The following is a 16772-nucleotide window of genomic DNA, read 5'->3' as shown; positions in this document are numbered from 1 at the left end:
TACTTATACGAAACCAGTCGATAAATTTAGTATGCACGTGTTGTCTTGACACTAGCGAACACAAATAGTTTATCAGATTTGAAACCAACAGTGACATCTTGTAATCAGCTGCGAAACTCACAATTGTTCAAGAATATAGCAGCGAATGGGTTAAACAAAAAACCAGTAAAATACACAACTTACCAATAAATTGCACTTGTACGATACTCAGGTGCTCTTCGAATACTGGAAGAAATAAAACGTTCTTCTTCTGGACTTAAAACTGACGCCAAACTAGCTTTCATTCCTTGGCATATCTGCTGGGAGGTATTCCAAGTAACTTCTGGATAGCTGACGATGAGGTAGCACGAGTTGTTGAACATAAAAAAACGGTCATCTGCACACTGAAATGCTAAAAAATTTAATACATTTTCATTAAAAACTGATACTGTTATGTTTTCCACTAAATTTTTTATATTAAACCGAGGTGTTTTTAATGGAATAATATGTTTATGTAAAACCATAAAATTAACACTGCGGAAACGCAATTATATCGGGCACCAATTGCATTATTACTGTTTCAAAGCTATCAAAAATTACTTTTATTTATTAATTTATTTTATAAATTTATTTATTTATTTAATTTAAAATAGTCAGGGGTGATAACTACGTATTAAATTAACCATGCATGGTTTTGCCAAATAACGAGGCATACCGAGCCCCCAAAAGTTCACAATTATGAAATTAAGCAAAAGAATATATAATTGGTATAAATCTAAATATGACGAGTAAACTAAGATATCTTGGCATAATATTAGATTCGACGTTAACGTTAACGGGATGGAGCTAGACACCATAGGGGACTAGCTGATGGGGGCAATTAAAGAGCCTACTGACTCCTTGGTTAAATATTGGAAGATTTTAAATATTAGATCTTTCAGGGGTGATACGCAGGCGGATACTATCATTTTCTACAAGGCGGCCGCGGAGGTCATTCTACATAGAGTATTTCCGAGTGCGTATGATTAGGTGTAGTAATGAGACTAAGGGTGCCAAGATGTTCTAGGTGTTGGTCATATGACCACCGCAAGACAACTGCAAGGGACCGGACAGAAGTCGTTCCTGTTTTATCTGCGGAGGAACTGGCCATAATCCAAGAAATTGTAAGTATCTGGTCAAATGCGTTCTGTACCACCAACCACATAAAATAATATTGCAAAACGGTATACTATCATATACTAAAGACTACAATAATTGCACATAATCCTTCAAGTGAGAAGGTTCTCTCATTTTTGGTTTGGGTCCGACTGAAATAGAAATTTAAGCAATAGTTTTTGATTATAACTTTTTAAAATAACTGCACAAACTGTAGGGCAGCTCCCAGGTTGCTAGAAAGCCATGTTAATCTTGAATAATTAATCATTTTTTCAAACAGTTTACATAATGAACAGGTTGGAGAGATAGGTCTGTATGATTTTGTTAGATTTCAGGGTAGATCAGATTTTTTTTATTGGTATGATATTTTATTCACGCCACAGTCTGGGTAATTGCTGAGTATGTCATATCTTGGTATAAAGATTCAGCAGGGTTGCGAGGCTGGAATTAGATAAATTTTGGATGAATATAATTGGGATATTGTCTGGTCCAGCGGCGGAGTTCGTACAAGAGAATAATGGAAGTGCTAATTCTTCTTGTGTAAAAGGAAGGTTGATAGCGTCAATGTCGTGTCTACTAATTTGTAGAGCAAGAGGAATTTGTATATTCTGGTCATTTGGGCTTTCAGTCTGTTCGACTTCAGACCTGAATTTTTATATAAAACTTTCAGCCATGATTTGAGCAATTGTTTGGTTATCTGTTATAACTTTTCCATTCAATGATATTGCTGGAATTTTTGGATGAGTTGTACCTTTCATTTGTCTTATTTTTGTCCAAACTTGAGATGGTTGATGCTTTTTTTAAGGACATATTTGGCTTTGGCTCTTAACTTTTTGAAATAGATCAGGTTTTCTTGAGTTTTTCGTTTTCAATATCTGTTGACGGGTGCATTGACGTACAGTTAGTTCACCTTCTGAATTCCACCATGGTACTGCTTTTTTAGAGGGGCATATTGTTATTTTTTTTTACATGATTTTCTGCAGACATAATAATGCAAATATTAAAAAGAGTTATTGCCTCGTCCATATCTTCAGATTGTTAAAGAAATAAAATATGATCTTCGGCGCTAGTCTGAAAATTATTCCAGTCCGCTTTAGCGATATTTCATTTAGTAGTGGTGCAGAAATTTTTATTGCTATTTGTTATGACTATCGGGAAGTGGTTACTATCATGTAAGCTATCTAAAGTATACCATGAGAGTAAATCGGCAGACTTGGGATCACACATGCTTAAAAAAATGATATAAGAGTAAGTTCCTGGAGCAATGTTAAAATATGTACTGGCTCCACTCTTCATCAGACAAGTATTATTGCAACTCAATACGGTCTCTACGGATTTTCCCCTTCCAAATGTTTTCTTTGAGCCCCACATAGTATTATGGGCGTTAAAGTCTCCAACCAGTATAAAATTATTATATATGAATATGAATATTATATATGAATTAAGTCATCTAACTCGGTTTCTGTTCAGTTGTAATTAGGTGAAATATATGTACTGCATATGGTTATTTGGTCGGGACACCAGACAGTTATTTCTATGGCCTCCAAATTGGTAGTTAGGATATATTGTATAGAAAATAAGTCATTAGACACGAAGATAGATATTTCTCCACTTGCTCTTGTAAACGTAGTTCGAACGAAATGGTAACTTTCAAAATTTTTAAGTTCACGTCTATGTGTTTACTTAAAAGTGGTTTCTTAAAGGCAGATGATATCTGCTTTTGTATTATTCTTTCCTCGCTTAGCACTATAAGCGAGGGAAGAACCCATCGCAGTTCCACTGCACTAACGTGAAAGTAAAATATTTTTAACATTGAAACGTTGAGAGGTCAGAGAAGAGTCGGTTAAATAATCTTCATCATTATTTGTAGATTGCGATGTTGTGCTTCCAATTTCTGAATTGTCTATATTAAGTTGCTGTTTAATTTTCTTAGAAACTCTTGTAAATCTATTCTTGATTGTTCACTCTTCCAGTGAAGGGTATATTCTAAACATGTCGCCGAGTAGTGATCGAACATTTTGAGTAAACTGCTGTGCTTCTTGTAGAAGGTTAATACTGCCGAATGGATTTTCCAGAAAGGCAAGAAAATTTTCAACCGATAAGGAGAATAAGTTTGGATTTTCTTGATAAAGATTATTGATTGTGAGAACAGAAAAGGCGGTTAATTTGGACTGATCGGGTGCGACTTTCTGGGATTTTTTAGTTTTACGCTTTTTAGGCACGTTTGCATCGGGTGAAGGCATTTTTATGTCTTTGATGGGTAAGTTAGCAGATGTGTTTGTTTCTTGGGAGATAGAATCGCTGAGGTCAGAACGAGTTCGTTTCTGACCAGTGATAGGAGAAAGAAATTTATTGTTCAGTTTTATCTGTTTACTGGGAGCCGTATTTTGTGTTGTGTTTGGTGGTGCCATATTGTTTGATATTTGGGTAGCAGGGATGGGTTCAGCTGGGGACGTTTGTACATTTCGGAGAGGATTGCTAGGGGGATTTTGACAGTTATTTGCTGTATGTCCATGTTTTTTGCATAGAAAACATGCCATTTTGTCAGTGGAGAGAAATATTCTGTAAGAATTATTGACGAATGAAATTATTAATGAAGTTTAAATTTTGAGGCTATCTGGGGTTGTAGTAACGTATAACCTATCTTCTGAAGCTCATAATATGCTTAAATTCATCACCGAAGATTTCAGCTTTAATATATGATACTGATGAAGCAAGCAGAAGACCTAGATCTGGAAGGTGTTTTTCCATAATATCATGAGGTATTGATGGACAGACCATGGAGATTATTAGACTTTTGGCTGGGGTTACCAGTCTTCTTACGGGTAATTCTACAGAGTTGATTGTAATCGTAGGATATTTTGTTAAAATATGTTCGACAAGTTCAGGATTTGTTAAGTAGATGCATATTCGATTATTGGAAATTCTTGAGGGAAAGCATATGTTTTTGGGGCTATCAATGTTACCTATGGCTTTGACGTAGTCGAGTAGTAGTACGTTTGGTTCAGCATATATTAATATGGCTTGATATTTTTTGGGATATTTCGGTTTGGGTTTTGACATAGTATTTGAATTTGGATTATTACTGATGATGTTATTTCTAGACATGGTGTTGCTAACTGTTGAAGAACATTGATCTAAGTTGTTATTCATGTAGTCAAAATTAACTATTTTTGTTTTTCTTGTAATAAAGTTTCGACTGATAGGCAGCAATTGTAACACATATCTGTATTACTGGTTGCCTGGCTAAAACTTCACCTAGCCAGTCCTTGATAGGACTGGCTTATGTTAAATATGGCAAAAAATGTCAACACAGCTGAATATTTTGGTTAGAAAAATTAATAAACAATTTCTTACTAAATAATATTACAGCTCTTCTTCAAGTAAGCATTTAACTTTGTCTGAGATGAAAGACATTCTAAACAGTGAAGAGTTTTGGAAAGATTTGGAAGATGCCGTTGAAACGACAGATACTCTCCAAGAAGTAGAAAATAAGGAGCAAGCTGCACACAAATTATTTAACTATTCAGGTGAAAGTGACAGCGATGAAATAGACAATGAAATTTACAGTGAACACGACTCTGATAGTGAATTTGAGGTTCAACTATTGCATGAAAACACCTTAGACAGAGATGATGCCACGAATAACGCTTCAAGTAACAAAACAGCTACGTTGAACATTTCAAAATTAGCTTGGTATGGAAAAGATTCTACAAAATGGGCAAAACAATCGCCAAAAAGGTCCAAAGTAAAATCATAACATTATAAGAGTTTTACCAGGACTGAAAGGTTCTACCCGTCAGAATCCACCACTGTGTCCTAAAGAAGCTTGGAAATTATTAATAACTGATGACATGTTGGAAATTATTGTTGAACATACCAACACAAGAATTGACTTAGTATCCTCAAATTACGCTACATTCAAACGACGTAAAAACTCTCTCTCAAAATTTGCCCCAACTTTCATTGAAAGAACAGATAAAATTGAGATAGAAGCTTTTATTGGACTTTTATTTATGCAAGGTATATTTAAGTCTAACCATGAAGATTTAAAATCATTATGGGTAACAGATGGTACAGGGAGAGATTTGTTTAGATGTTCGATGTCACTTGCACCATTCTTATTTTTGCTAAGCTGTTTAAGATTCGACAATCATCTTACAAGGTCTGAAAGAGTGAAAACTAATAAATTGGCAGCTATATCCAACCTATTTGAAACTTTTGTAAAAAACTCCCAACAGAACTATGTTCCAGGTCCTCACGTAACAGTAGATGAAATGCTGGTACCATTCAGGGGAAGGTGTGCATTTAGAATGTACATGCCTAATAAACCTGCGAAATATGGTATAAAAGTGCAGATCTTAGCCGATTCCCAAACACACTACATGTATAACGCGGAGGTCTATACAGGAAAAATTCTCCAACAGAAACAAAAATCGCTATTTTCACATCCAACTGAGGTTGTTCTTCGAATGATAAAATCTATTGAAAATTCCAACCGTAATGTCACTGGAGATAACTGGTACACATCAATGGAATTAACCAAAGAGTTAAGAAAACGAGGAATTACATATGTAGGTACAGTGAAGAAAAATAAAAGAATGATTCCTCCAGAATTTATGGCCGACAGAAAGAGACCTGCTAGTTCTTCAGAGTTCGGATTTACATCAGACAATACTCTGGTATCATATGTCCCAAAAAAGGGAAAATCTGTTGTTTTAATATCATCAATGCATCACGACAGTACTGTTGATCAGAGCACTGGGAAACCCGAAATAATTATGTTTGATAACCAAACCAAAGCAGGTGTAGATGCTTTGGACGAAAAATGTGCAACATATTCCACTTCTCGAAGGACCCGTCGATGGCCTATGGCAATTTTTCACTGTATTTTAAATGTGTCTGGTGTAAACAGCCGAATAATATATCAGTTTTCCCGAGGAAAAGAAATATCCCGTTACAATTTTTTAAAAGAACTACGCATTGCACTGTACACGCCACATATGAAGAAAAGACTTTACAACGTAAATGTACCCCGGAAACTTCGATGTCTCGCAGCGAATATCCTTGGAGTAGATATAGATGACACACCTGCACCATTGCCAATACAGAATATATCTAAAAGGAAGAGATGCGCAATTTGTCCCGGAAAAAAAGACCGGAAAACAAATACATACTGTTTTGTGTGCAAATTACCTATATGTTTACAATGTGCTCTAAAAATATGCCCAAATTGTAAATAGGAATTTATTTTACATTAAATTAGTTTACCGTTATATAAAAAAGTGTTTATGACTTAAAATAAATGTATTAGCTAATGTTTTTCCTTTATTTCAGAATTTTAAAACTGGGTCACAGTGACCCGTCAATAGCAGCTGCGAGATAACTTTTTGTCGGTAGCAGTTACGGGTTAAATACTTTTAAAAACTGGTATTTACTGTGATAAACAGCCAATTTCTACATTGATTCACAGAGTGGTATGTACTCGTTCGAATCATCGACTTAACTCGACTATAAATTTAAAATGTTATTATTTATCTTTTATCTAAGATATTTTACCAATTTAATGTGAATATTTAATAAAATTTAATAAAACCAATTGTAAATACGAAGAAAAACTTTCAAATCCCTGTCTCCCTTACAAATGGTAACAATAGAAAAAGCACTTTATCATGATGAACAAAAAACAAATAACTGCGTAAACAAAACACTGGCATAGACCGGTATTAACAGAACGTTTTAACTAAATACTGGGCTTACAAGTGCATCTGTTGCATGCTTTCTTTTGAATCGTTTCATCAAAACCAAACATCAAAGACGGCTTTGTATCAGTTGCCGGAGAAATATAAGCTTTTAGGATTTAGCTACTATATGTTTTCACATCGAGAAAAATATAAAAGGAAAAAGGCGATAACCGGCTAAACTAAAAATAAAGAAGGTGGTTTTTTAATCAAACAAAAATTTAAAAATATGAGAAAATTACTATGAGTAGTTTTGGGTTAAAATTTTTTGTTTCCTTCTATTTATTGTGTTTTAATTTGAAAACTGCAACCCACACATCTGGTAAAGTATAAATATGTTCTTTTCAAATGCAACTCTAAATCTACAACACAAAAGTATAAATAATATAACCAATTTTTCTGGATTACAGAAATAATTCCCTATGTAACTTTTACTTGCTTCACCGGACGTTCTCTCAGAAAACAGTGATTTATAGTAAACCGCAATCCAAACTGTTCCGTTTTAACAAACTTTATTAACCGACTGTTTGGCAAGTTGTATAGACGTAAATAAATCAACCCTTAAAACTACAATGTAACACCAACAAATTTATCTCAAAGGGACCCTCGTAAGTGCGTTGCCACATGCAAACAAATACAGCATTTGTTGGCAGTGACTTGTTTGAATAGTGGAAGTATTTTTTTACCCACTGCTTTCCGTTCAAGTTTCTTATGTTATCCGTGCAGAAAATATTTGTTATACGGAATTTCGAAATACGGAATTTCGAACAATGAAGTATATTTCAGTGAAGTAATAGTGCTATATTTTTCTAAAATGTTTATTTGCATAATAAAAAAAGGACGACGGTAAGGCTGTATAATTTCCTCAGTGTATTTCTACTAAAGTAAAGAAAATGGGTCGCCATTAGAAAAAAAGTATTAGTACTAACAGTGTACCAAAAAATTATTTATGCTAATAACTAAGCCATCGTGTATCAATAATGTTAAAGCCCTATAATAAAGCCTCGAGCTTCGCAAGTGTATTTCATCAGTCAACCCTATCCATTGCCAATCTGCAATACTACCTCTTTGTCTACTTCTCACCAGTTGTGATGTAAGGATTCGTCTAGGAGGGTTAGTCGACTGTGATCTTGTTATAAGTCCTGCTCATCTTAGTCTTTCTAGTTTGATTCCATAATTCTAGTTTTTACCTCGTTTATTTGTAGGCCCATCTTTTAGGCATTTAAATAGGTAGCGTACATTTCTTCTAGCGTACCTGTTGTACAAGCAATTAGGTCTACATTTGTTCGCCTATTTTGGCGTCTCTAACAACCTTTTCCAAGACTATGTTCAGAGCACTAAGACAGCGCATCACAACAACCTTACCAATTGTAGCCCTTACCAGTCATATTAGTTTATCGGAAATTTATAACTCGTCCATGGCTTCATACAATTTACTTCGTGGCACACTATTATAGACTGATTTCAAATCTATGAAGAGGTGGTAGGTATCGATATTAAATTCGATGGTTTTTTCCAGTATCTGCCTTAACACAAACATCTGGAGTATTGTTGATCGAAAAGACCTGAAACCACACTGATATTTGCCAAGAATCTCCTCTGCATGTGCACTTAAGCGGCCATATAGGATACTCTAATTTTTTTGTTGGCCATCTATTTTTTTTTGTTATATGCCTTCCGGCAAGAATAATGGGACAACTCAAAAATGGCGAATTTCGAATTATTGCTACCTCTTGTTACAGCTTTTAGTGCTTGACAGTTCACGATAATGTAATTTCTGTAGTTGCAATTAGCGCCGTAGGGGAGCGTTAGGTGCACTATTCAACCGGTGCTTGGAGGTGGTAGACGGTTCAAGAATAACGCGCCATCTCAAATTATCTCAGTCAGGTACAAGCACTGTAAGGGTATGCGTCGTAGATAGTGGGCCTTTTTGAGTTGTCTCAGTATTCGTGCATAATTTCGTCTGTTTTTTGAGTTAGCCTTTTTTTGTTTTGAAATGTCCCACTACGCAAGGAGCAAAGTAAGTACCATTAGTCATGCATCTTCAATGCTTTCTCACTATTTATAAATTCGTATTTATACAACAATAATTATCATTTTCAAATTAAAGGGAAGATCCCAGTGATTGGTTGTATACCATAGTTTAAAATATCGTAAAAATCTTAACTAAAAATTGCTTATCTTGTCATGTCATGTCATTTTGAACCTTACTCAATACTTCATTTCCGTCAATAGCAGTCACTCTGTTAAGAACCACTTCAGCTTCGAGCAATGTAGCCGTGCTACTAGTATTTTACAAATCCATTGTCATCGACATTGTGTCATGATTTTAATGTCTGTTTTATATATCAACGATGTAACTTTGAGTATCAATTAACATCTGGTTGGCTAGTTTCAACTACTATACGGAATGTAAGTATTTACCAAATTTGTGTTTTTTTCAACAGTCAAATTTTACCTTTGTATTCATTTTAAAGTAGTAATACTTCATTCCAGGTCACTGAAGATGGTCTGATAGAACGAAAACGTTCTAATGTTTTACAATCCTTTTCGATGACTTTTTTAAAATTTTTGAAATAAAAAATATTTCATTTTACAAATTTTGAAGTTTTTACTTCTTTATAAGTTAATTATCATTTTGTTTTCAGACATTAGAAGATTGTGGACGGGGGCGTTATCTGGTCTCGCTATGCACAGATCCCATCGCATCGACATCTAGCCAACTGTTACCCTCAAACAAGGTTGAAGAAAGGTATTTACTAAAGACCCAATCAAGATTTGACTCAGCAGTTCCAATTTATGATGGAAACGTATGGCAACCATTCATTTTCGAATATGATCGGTTCAGCACCTTTATCACTAAGGAACACTTGAAAAGTTTGCAAGAATTTATGCATCAAGATAAAACTGGGTCCCCACTCTTGAGTCTATTACCGGCTTTTAATTTCCTCAATACTGATGAATATGATGTTCCGAAACCACTCCGTGAAAACTCTACCAATATGGATACCATTTTTGATAGTGACGACTCAATAAAAGATCCTGATTTTGAACTATTAGATTCTAGTAACAGTGACAAAACTGACGAAGATAACTTCATTGCTTCTACAAATGAGGTTTTCCAAAATACGTGTGATGCGCATTCCGAAGAAATCTCAGAAGGCAAGCCAAAATTAAAAAGAGGGAAAGAAGGATCGCTTGTCCTTCAGAGTGGGCGGCAAACAAAGCCAAAAGACTTAGGAATTCTGGAAAGGACTCAATATGTCTCTGTTAAAAGCAAAAAAACTGTTGTTGCCAGATCGATGAAGCGTTCGTGCAGAGAAAAATGTTTACACAGGTGTGGCACCAAATTTACGGTGAACAAAGAATGGCAATATTCACACTTTATTGGGAAATTGGCGATTTGGAGAAACAGCGTAAGTATTTGATTCGCCAAACGACTCAAATTAAACCTCAGTATCGGTATGCCACAGAAAAATCTAGGAAGTTAAATCAGGCTTTCTACTTGGATCATAATGGGTCCCAAGTAAGAGTTTGCAAAACGTTCTTCATGTCTACATTAGGAATCAGCAAGTGTGCAATTTCGACAAGCTTGGAGAAAAGAGTAGAGGGTTTCATGCATGTAGACCAATGTGGCAAACACAATAACAGAAAGGTAGTGGATGAATCTATAAAGAATGATATGAAGGCTCAATTGAGTCCGTTCCAAAAAAGGAGAGCCACTACAGAAGAGCTGACATTACTCGAGAGTTTATTGATGGAAGCAAGTCGTTGGCACAAATTCACCGTGACTATGTTGGTTGCTGCCAGACACAAGGGAAAACGTTTGGAAATCTGACGATGTTTAGCAGAATTTTCAATAATGAGTTCAACTTGTCATTTTTCTTGCCAAAAAAAAGATCAATGTCAGGTGTGTGTCGCCTTCGAGAATGGTGACGAAAACTTTCGGCAACTCCACACGAATGAAATGCAACATCATCTAGAGGAGAAAAAATTGTCTCGTCAGGAAAAGGAGAGGGATAAAGCTCAATCAAGAAACAATGTCATCGTGGCAGCTTATGTTTTACAAGCAGCGTTGTCAACTCCTAAAGAAGAAGTTTCTGTATTTTACTACAAAACGAAACTCTCCACTTAAAATCTCACCATTTATGACATTAAAACAAAACAGGCCATCTGCAATGTGTGGCACGAGGGTGATGCTCACAGAGGAGCAAACAAAATTTTCATGCATTTTTAAATTCATAAAAGAAAAAGCAGCTAGCACCACAGAAGAAATTGAGTTTATATTTTTTACTGACAACTATTGTGGTCAGCAAAAAAACAAATACATGCTAGCAATGTACATGTATGCTTTAACAAAATTCACCAACGTTAGAAGCGTCGTTCACAAATTTCTCATCGCCGGACACACTCAAAACGAAGGAGATTCCGTTCATTACACAATAGAAAGAGAAATAAAAGAAACCTCTAAAGGGGGGCCCATTTACGTTCCTACTCAGTATTACCAGTTAATGAAGAGTGCAAAGAAAACCTCCCCCGTTTATCAAGTAAAAGAATTTTCATACAACACGTTTATAAATTTTAACAGAAATATTGATTCAGAAACGTTTCTGTTTCTGAATCAATGAATGAATTTCTATTCATTGGCATTGTTTCTTTGCTCTATATATTCTGTGTTCATAAATCTTTCTGCATAGTGCCTCCCCAGCGTATTTTACAAGTTCTGCACATATTCCTTCTGTCCCTGCTGTTTTCTTGTTTTTAAGTTTGTATATTTTTTCTTTCACTTCTATATATTCTCCTCGTCAATTCTTCTTCTTTAAATTGTTTCTTATTATTATCTTCTTGTGTTATTGTTTCTCTTTCATCTTTTCTATACGTTTTCTGATATATTTCTTCGAAATACTTCTGCCATTTTACTGCTTCTATAAGTATATTAGCTGTTCGTTGTCGGTTACCTAGTTTTAAGGATTAGTACAATGGTTCTGAGTTGTGTCTTTTATTTTCTGTTTCTATTTCGTTCATAATTTCCTTTAGTTTTTGATTTTTTTCTTTGATCTTTTAGCATTGATCTTTGTTATTTTTGTCGTTCTTTTTTCATTCCTGTGCTTAACAATTTCAATTTTATTTTATTCTTTTCTTCCACTGCTAATTTGCACTCATCGTCAAATTAATTATTTCTTCTTTTATTTTGCATTTTGCCAACCATTTTCTCTCTTGCATTGTTTATAATTATTTGATTTTTTTCCACTGTTTGTCCAGTTGTTGTTCTTTAAACTGCAACTCTGTATTTACTTCTTGTACAAATCTTTCTCTTACTTCTTTTTATTTAAATTTATCTACGTCCCATTTTCTCTGTGCTTTTTGCCTTTAATTCTTCGTTGTTTTAACACGAAGTTGTTTTTACACAAAATAACATGAATGACTTCCTGGTCTCATCCATGTTATTTTGTGTATGTCTTTGTGTATATATCTAGTGCTACTTATGTCTATGTTTAATGCCTTTGCTAAATTACACAGTCTTTCTCCATTACTGTTTGTTGTGTCATGTATTGAGTTTGCACCTGTAACCTCTCTGAAGCAATTTGTTGCAATCTGGACATTGAAATCTCCTATAAGGATTAATATATCTTTTTCCGGGGTTTTTTCGGCGTTTTCCTCAAGTGTTTTATAGAACTGCTGTTTTGTCAAGTCATCACTGTTTTCTGTGGGTGGCATTTTCTTTTCGATTTTTCCATGTCTCTCGCATTTGCTTTTCTGAATTCCTGCAATATCTATCTTGTATTATTTTAACTGTGTCGCTAGTTCTTCCGTTTTTCCTGTTTCCAACAGCGTCCTCACGTTCCATGTTCCAATGTTTTTTCCCATTCCCTTAATTATATTTCTCTTTTTTGTATTTTTTTATTATTCTGAATATTCCTTGACTTATTTTCCTCTTTTTTGCATTGTTTGTTTCCTTTTCATCCATCCATTCTTGTTTTTCCAGTTTTTTGGATCATTTTTTATCTCTGTTAGTTTATTTTCTTTTGCATTTCATTTCAGCACCTTCTCATCCATTTCTAATTTCTGGTATGTGATTTTTACTTTTGCTTCTCTTCTTTTTGTGTTCCCAGCTCCTTATTTCTATTATACATAAACGCACATAAACGTTCTTAAATCATATCTTAAACGCACTTTTAATTTCTGTTTTCAGTTTAAGCTCTTTTTCCATAATTGTTTATATATCTTTTCTTAGTCTCCCTTTATCTTCTAGGTCTACCTCAATTCCTGATATGATTAATTTATTGCGTATTATTTCTTTAGCGATCTTTTCTAATCTATTTTCCGTAAGTGTTAATGTTTTTTTGAGTTCTTAGTTTTCTTTCTCCCATTTTTTTCTTTCCTTTCTACTTCTCTTTTTAAATTTTTTGTTTTTACTTTGTTTTGCTTAAGTTTCTGCTTTATACATACCAGTTTGTTTTTCATATTCTTGATTTTATTTTTAATCTCTGTTTTGCTTTCCAGAATATCTTCTTTAATTTCTTGCCTCATATGTCTCCGTATTGTACTGACGTTTTTTATGCACTTGTCTGGAGCTTTCTTATTTTTATGTTGCTTTTCTTTGTCCTCTTCAATCGAACTGTCGTTCCGGTTTGTGACTTTTTCCTTCATTTTTTATTTTCTTTGTTAATCATCTATTTGTATTGTTGCTTTTTTTCTAGACTAAAAATACTATTCTAATAATTCTCCTTCTAATAAATTTGGTTTTATCAAAATAAAGCCATAAAAACCTATTTTTATTTCACTTAAAATAAATACCAGAAGTATTAAATATATTTAATATTAAAAAGCAATATGTATGTGATCGTACGTGATGTTACGTCTTCCTCTGTACTATTGTGTATTTAAACCTATTGAACGTATATGGCATCAAGTGAAAGTAAAGATGGGGGCGGAACATAGTTTTCCTACCGTGAGTGCCTCTGTCATATCATATTAATCATATGTTTTTACTTTTATTTTTTCGAATAACTTTCTGATATTTTTAATCTAACCAGAACACTCACGTAGTTTTTGAATTTTGCAAGTATACGCTTTAGTAATTTATAATTGTTTTCATGGTATCTTAAACATTACTTGGCCTTTCGTTTTTAAAACTCTATAATTGTCAATAATAATCAAAGTGTGATTAGTAGTGTCTGGGGGATAGGAAGACATAGGGAGGATAGAAGACCTCGGAAGTCCTAAAGAAGACATCATAGAGGATGTCGAAAGGTCGGCGCATTGAAAATCGACGCGGTACAACCCGGAAGACTGGCTTAGAGTTTATTATTTATTCCTGTAATAATATTAATCTTAGTTCTGGGTTTAAGTTGGCTTCTTGGGAAGACTGGCTTCTTCTTCTTCATGTGCCCTGTCCGTTCCGAACGTTGGCAATCAACATGGCTACTCTGACTTTGTTTACGGCAGGTCTGAATAGTTCAGCAGATGACAATCCGAACCATTGCCGCAAGTTTTGGAGCCACGAGTGTCTTCTCCTCCCTGGACCCCTTCTGCCGTCTATTTTCCTTTGAACGGTCAGTTGTAGTACTCTATATTTATTATGTCTCATAACGTGACCCAAGTATTCCAACTTTCTTTTCTTTATACTTATTCCTACCTCTCTCTCTTTACCTATCCGGCGTAGTACCTCTTCGTTGGTCACGTGCTCAGTCCAGGATATACGTAATATACGTCGGTAAGCCCACATTTCGAAGGCCTCTATTTTTTTCATCAATGTTGCGGTCATTGTCCACGCCTCCATTCCATATAACAAAACCGGGAATACATAACATTTCAGAAGTCGAATTTTGAGAGGTAGGGTGAGGCTTTTAGAGGTGAAAATTTGCTTCATACTAGTGAACGATGCTCTTGCCTTTTCTACTCTTATACGTATTTCCTTCGCTTGATCTCAATTTGAGTTAACTGTTGTTCTCAAGTAGATGTACGAGTCCACTTGTTCAATTCTTTTATTGTCTAATATCAGTTGCTGTGGTGGTTGTTGGGTTTTGCTTACTAACATCCATTTGGTTTTTGTGATATTTAGTCTGAGTCCGTATTGTGCACTTGTTTTTTGTATCTTACTCATTAGGCAACTCAGTTCCTCCATGCTACTTGCTAGAATCACAGTGTCATCAGCATACCTTATGTTATTAATTATTTCTCCATTTATCTTTATGCCTTCTGTGCTTTCCTCCAGCGCTGTCTTAAATACTTCTTCTGAGTATATATTAAAGAGAATAGGAGACAAGATACAGCCCTGTCGTACCCCTTTCTTGATTTCAATTTTATTGGTCAATGTAGATCCTACTTTCACTTTAGCTGTTTGACCCCAATAGAGACTCTGCCATATTGTTATACGGCATGGAGACATGGACGTTGAACATATCTTCCATTAACAAGTTGGAAGCCTTCAAAATGTGGACCTTGCGAAGAATGTTCCGCATACCATGGACAGATAGGATGAGAAACGAGGAAGTCCTAAGAAGAGCAAATACTGAGAGAGAATTGCTCAGCTTAATCAAGGCACGAAAGATTGGATACCTGGGCCACATCCTGAGAGGGGAAAAATACGCAATCCCTCAACTAATTATCCAAGGAAAGATTGAGGGCAAGAGAGGAGTAGGTCGCAAACAAATGTCGCGGCTGCGAAATATAAAGAACTGGACAGGCGTAACTAACACTGGCGAACTTTTGCATGCCGCAAAAGACAGACGTCTGACCTTAAGATAATTCGCCAACGCACTATAGGTGCACGGCACCATAAGAAGAAGAAGTGACTAGCTATTGTTCGAATGTCTCTGTAGTCGACTCCGATCTTATGGAGAACTTCAATTATCTTTTCGTGCTTTACGTTATCGAATGCTTTTGCGTAGTCTATAAAGCATATGTACACGTCTTTGTTCATATCTCTGCAGCGCTGGATGAGTACCTGTAGACTAAAAAGTGCTTCTCTTGTCCCAAGAGAATTCCGAAACCCAAACTGCGAATCTCTAATGTTATCCTCGCATTTTTTGCTTATTCTGTTGTAAATAACCTTGGTGTATGCCTTCGAAATGTGGTTAGTTAGACTTATTATCCGATGTTGATCACAAGACTTTGCTTTTGGTTTTTTCGGTATGGCAACAAAAGTTGACTCTGAGTTTATAAGACTGGCTTAGAGTTTATTATTTATTCCTGTAATAGTATTAATCTTAGTTCTGGGTTTAATATATATATATATGTATATATATATATATATATATATATATATATATATATATATAAAATGTTTAAAATTTTTATTATGAACTGAAGAAATTTAAAAACTTTACTGTTAAATATAATCAATTATCTTTTAAAAGAAAAGTAATGAAACTCTAAGAAATAAAAGCAGCAATTAAGTTTATATCTCCAAAACAAGCACATTCTCCAAGAGTTTCATTTAACGTTTTAAAACAATAATCCCGGATACTAAACGCGCGTCTAGTGCATCTGTTGCTATACCGACTGCTTCTGCGGAAAACAAACATCAAAGAAGCCTTTTTACCGTTTTCCATGGAGACGCGGGCTTTGAATCCTCCGAAATGGTGAGAGTAATCGGCACTAAACCTCAGCTTCAGTCTGGAAGAGCGACTGACGTAACGTAACAGTTTCAGTTTGGCGCTCCAGTCGCCGCACAGCCGAGGAGTCGTTGCGGATGTGTTTTTGGAGTTTTCGGTCGACGACGAGGATGTATCATTCCAGGTAGTTTCGAAGATCTGGAGGTAGTCGTAACTGCATCTGAAAAAAATATTCTCTTTGAATGAAATACTATTAAGAAATAAAGAGTTTAAGTGTTTTACGCGAAACAAATAAATAGTATGACAAAGTTAAAATACTAAGTTTATTTTTGTTAAA

General features: G+C 34.9%; 1 protein-coding gene across 1 annotated transcript in view; it reads right to left on the bottom strand.

The window, feature by feature from the left end:
- The window catches only part of LOC140431277 (uncharacterized), a 249021-nt gene that overhangs the window by 76348 nt on the left and 155901 nt on the right, over positions 1–16772 (bottom strand). Inside the window, exons 4-5 of the mRNA XM_072519211.1 lie at positions 16423–16655; positions 184–391 (exon numbers count right to left, since the gene is read on the bottom strand). Coding sequence (XP_072375312.1) covers positions 184–391; positions 16423–16655 — 441 coding nt within the window. The remainder of the gene's footprint in view (positions 1–183; positions 392–16422; positions 16656–16772) is intronic.

Source organism: Diabrotica undecimpunctata, unplaced genomic scaffold (genome assembly GCF_040954645.1).
Source record: "Diabrotica undecimpunctata isolate CICGRU unplaced genomic scaffold, icDiaUnde3 ctg00000614.1, whole genome shotgun sequence".
Classification (NCBI taxonomy): domain Eukaryota; kingdom Metazoa; phylum Arthropoda; class Insecta; order Coleoptera; family Chrysomelidae; genus Diabrotica; species Diabrotica undecimpunctata.
Note: the sequence above shows the minus strand (reverse complement) of the source record. Positions and strands in the feature narration are given on the sequence as shown.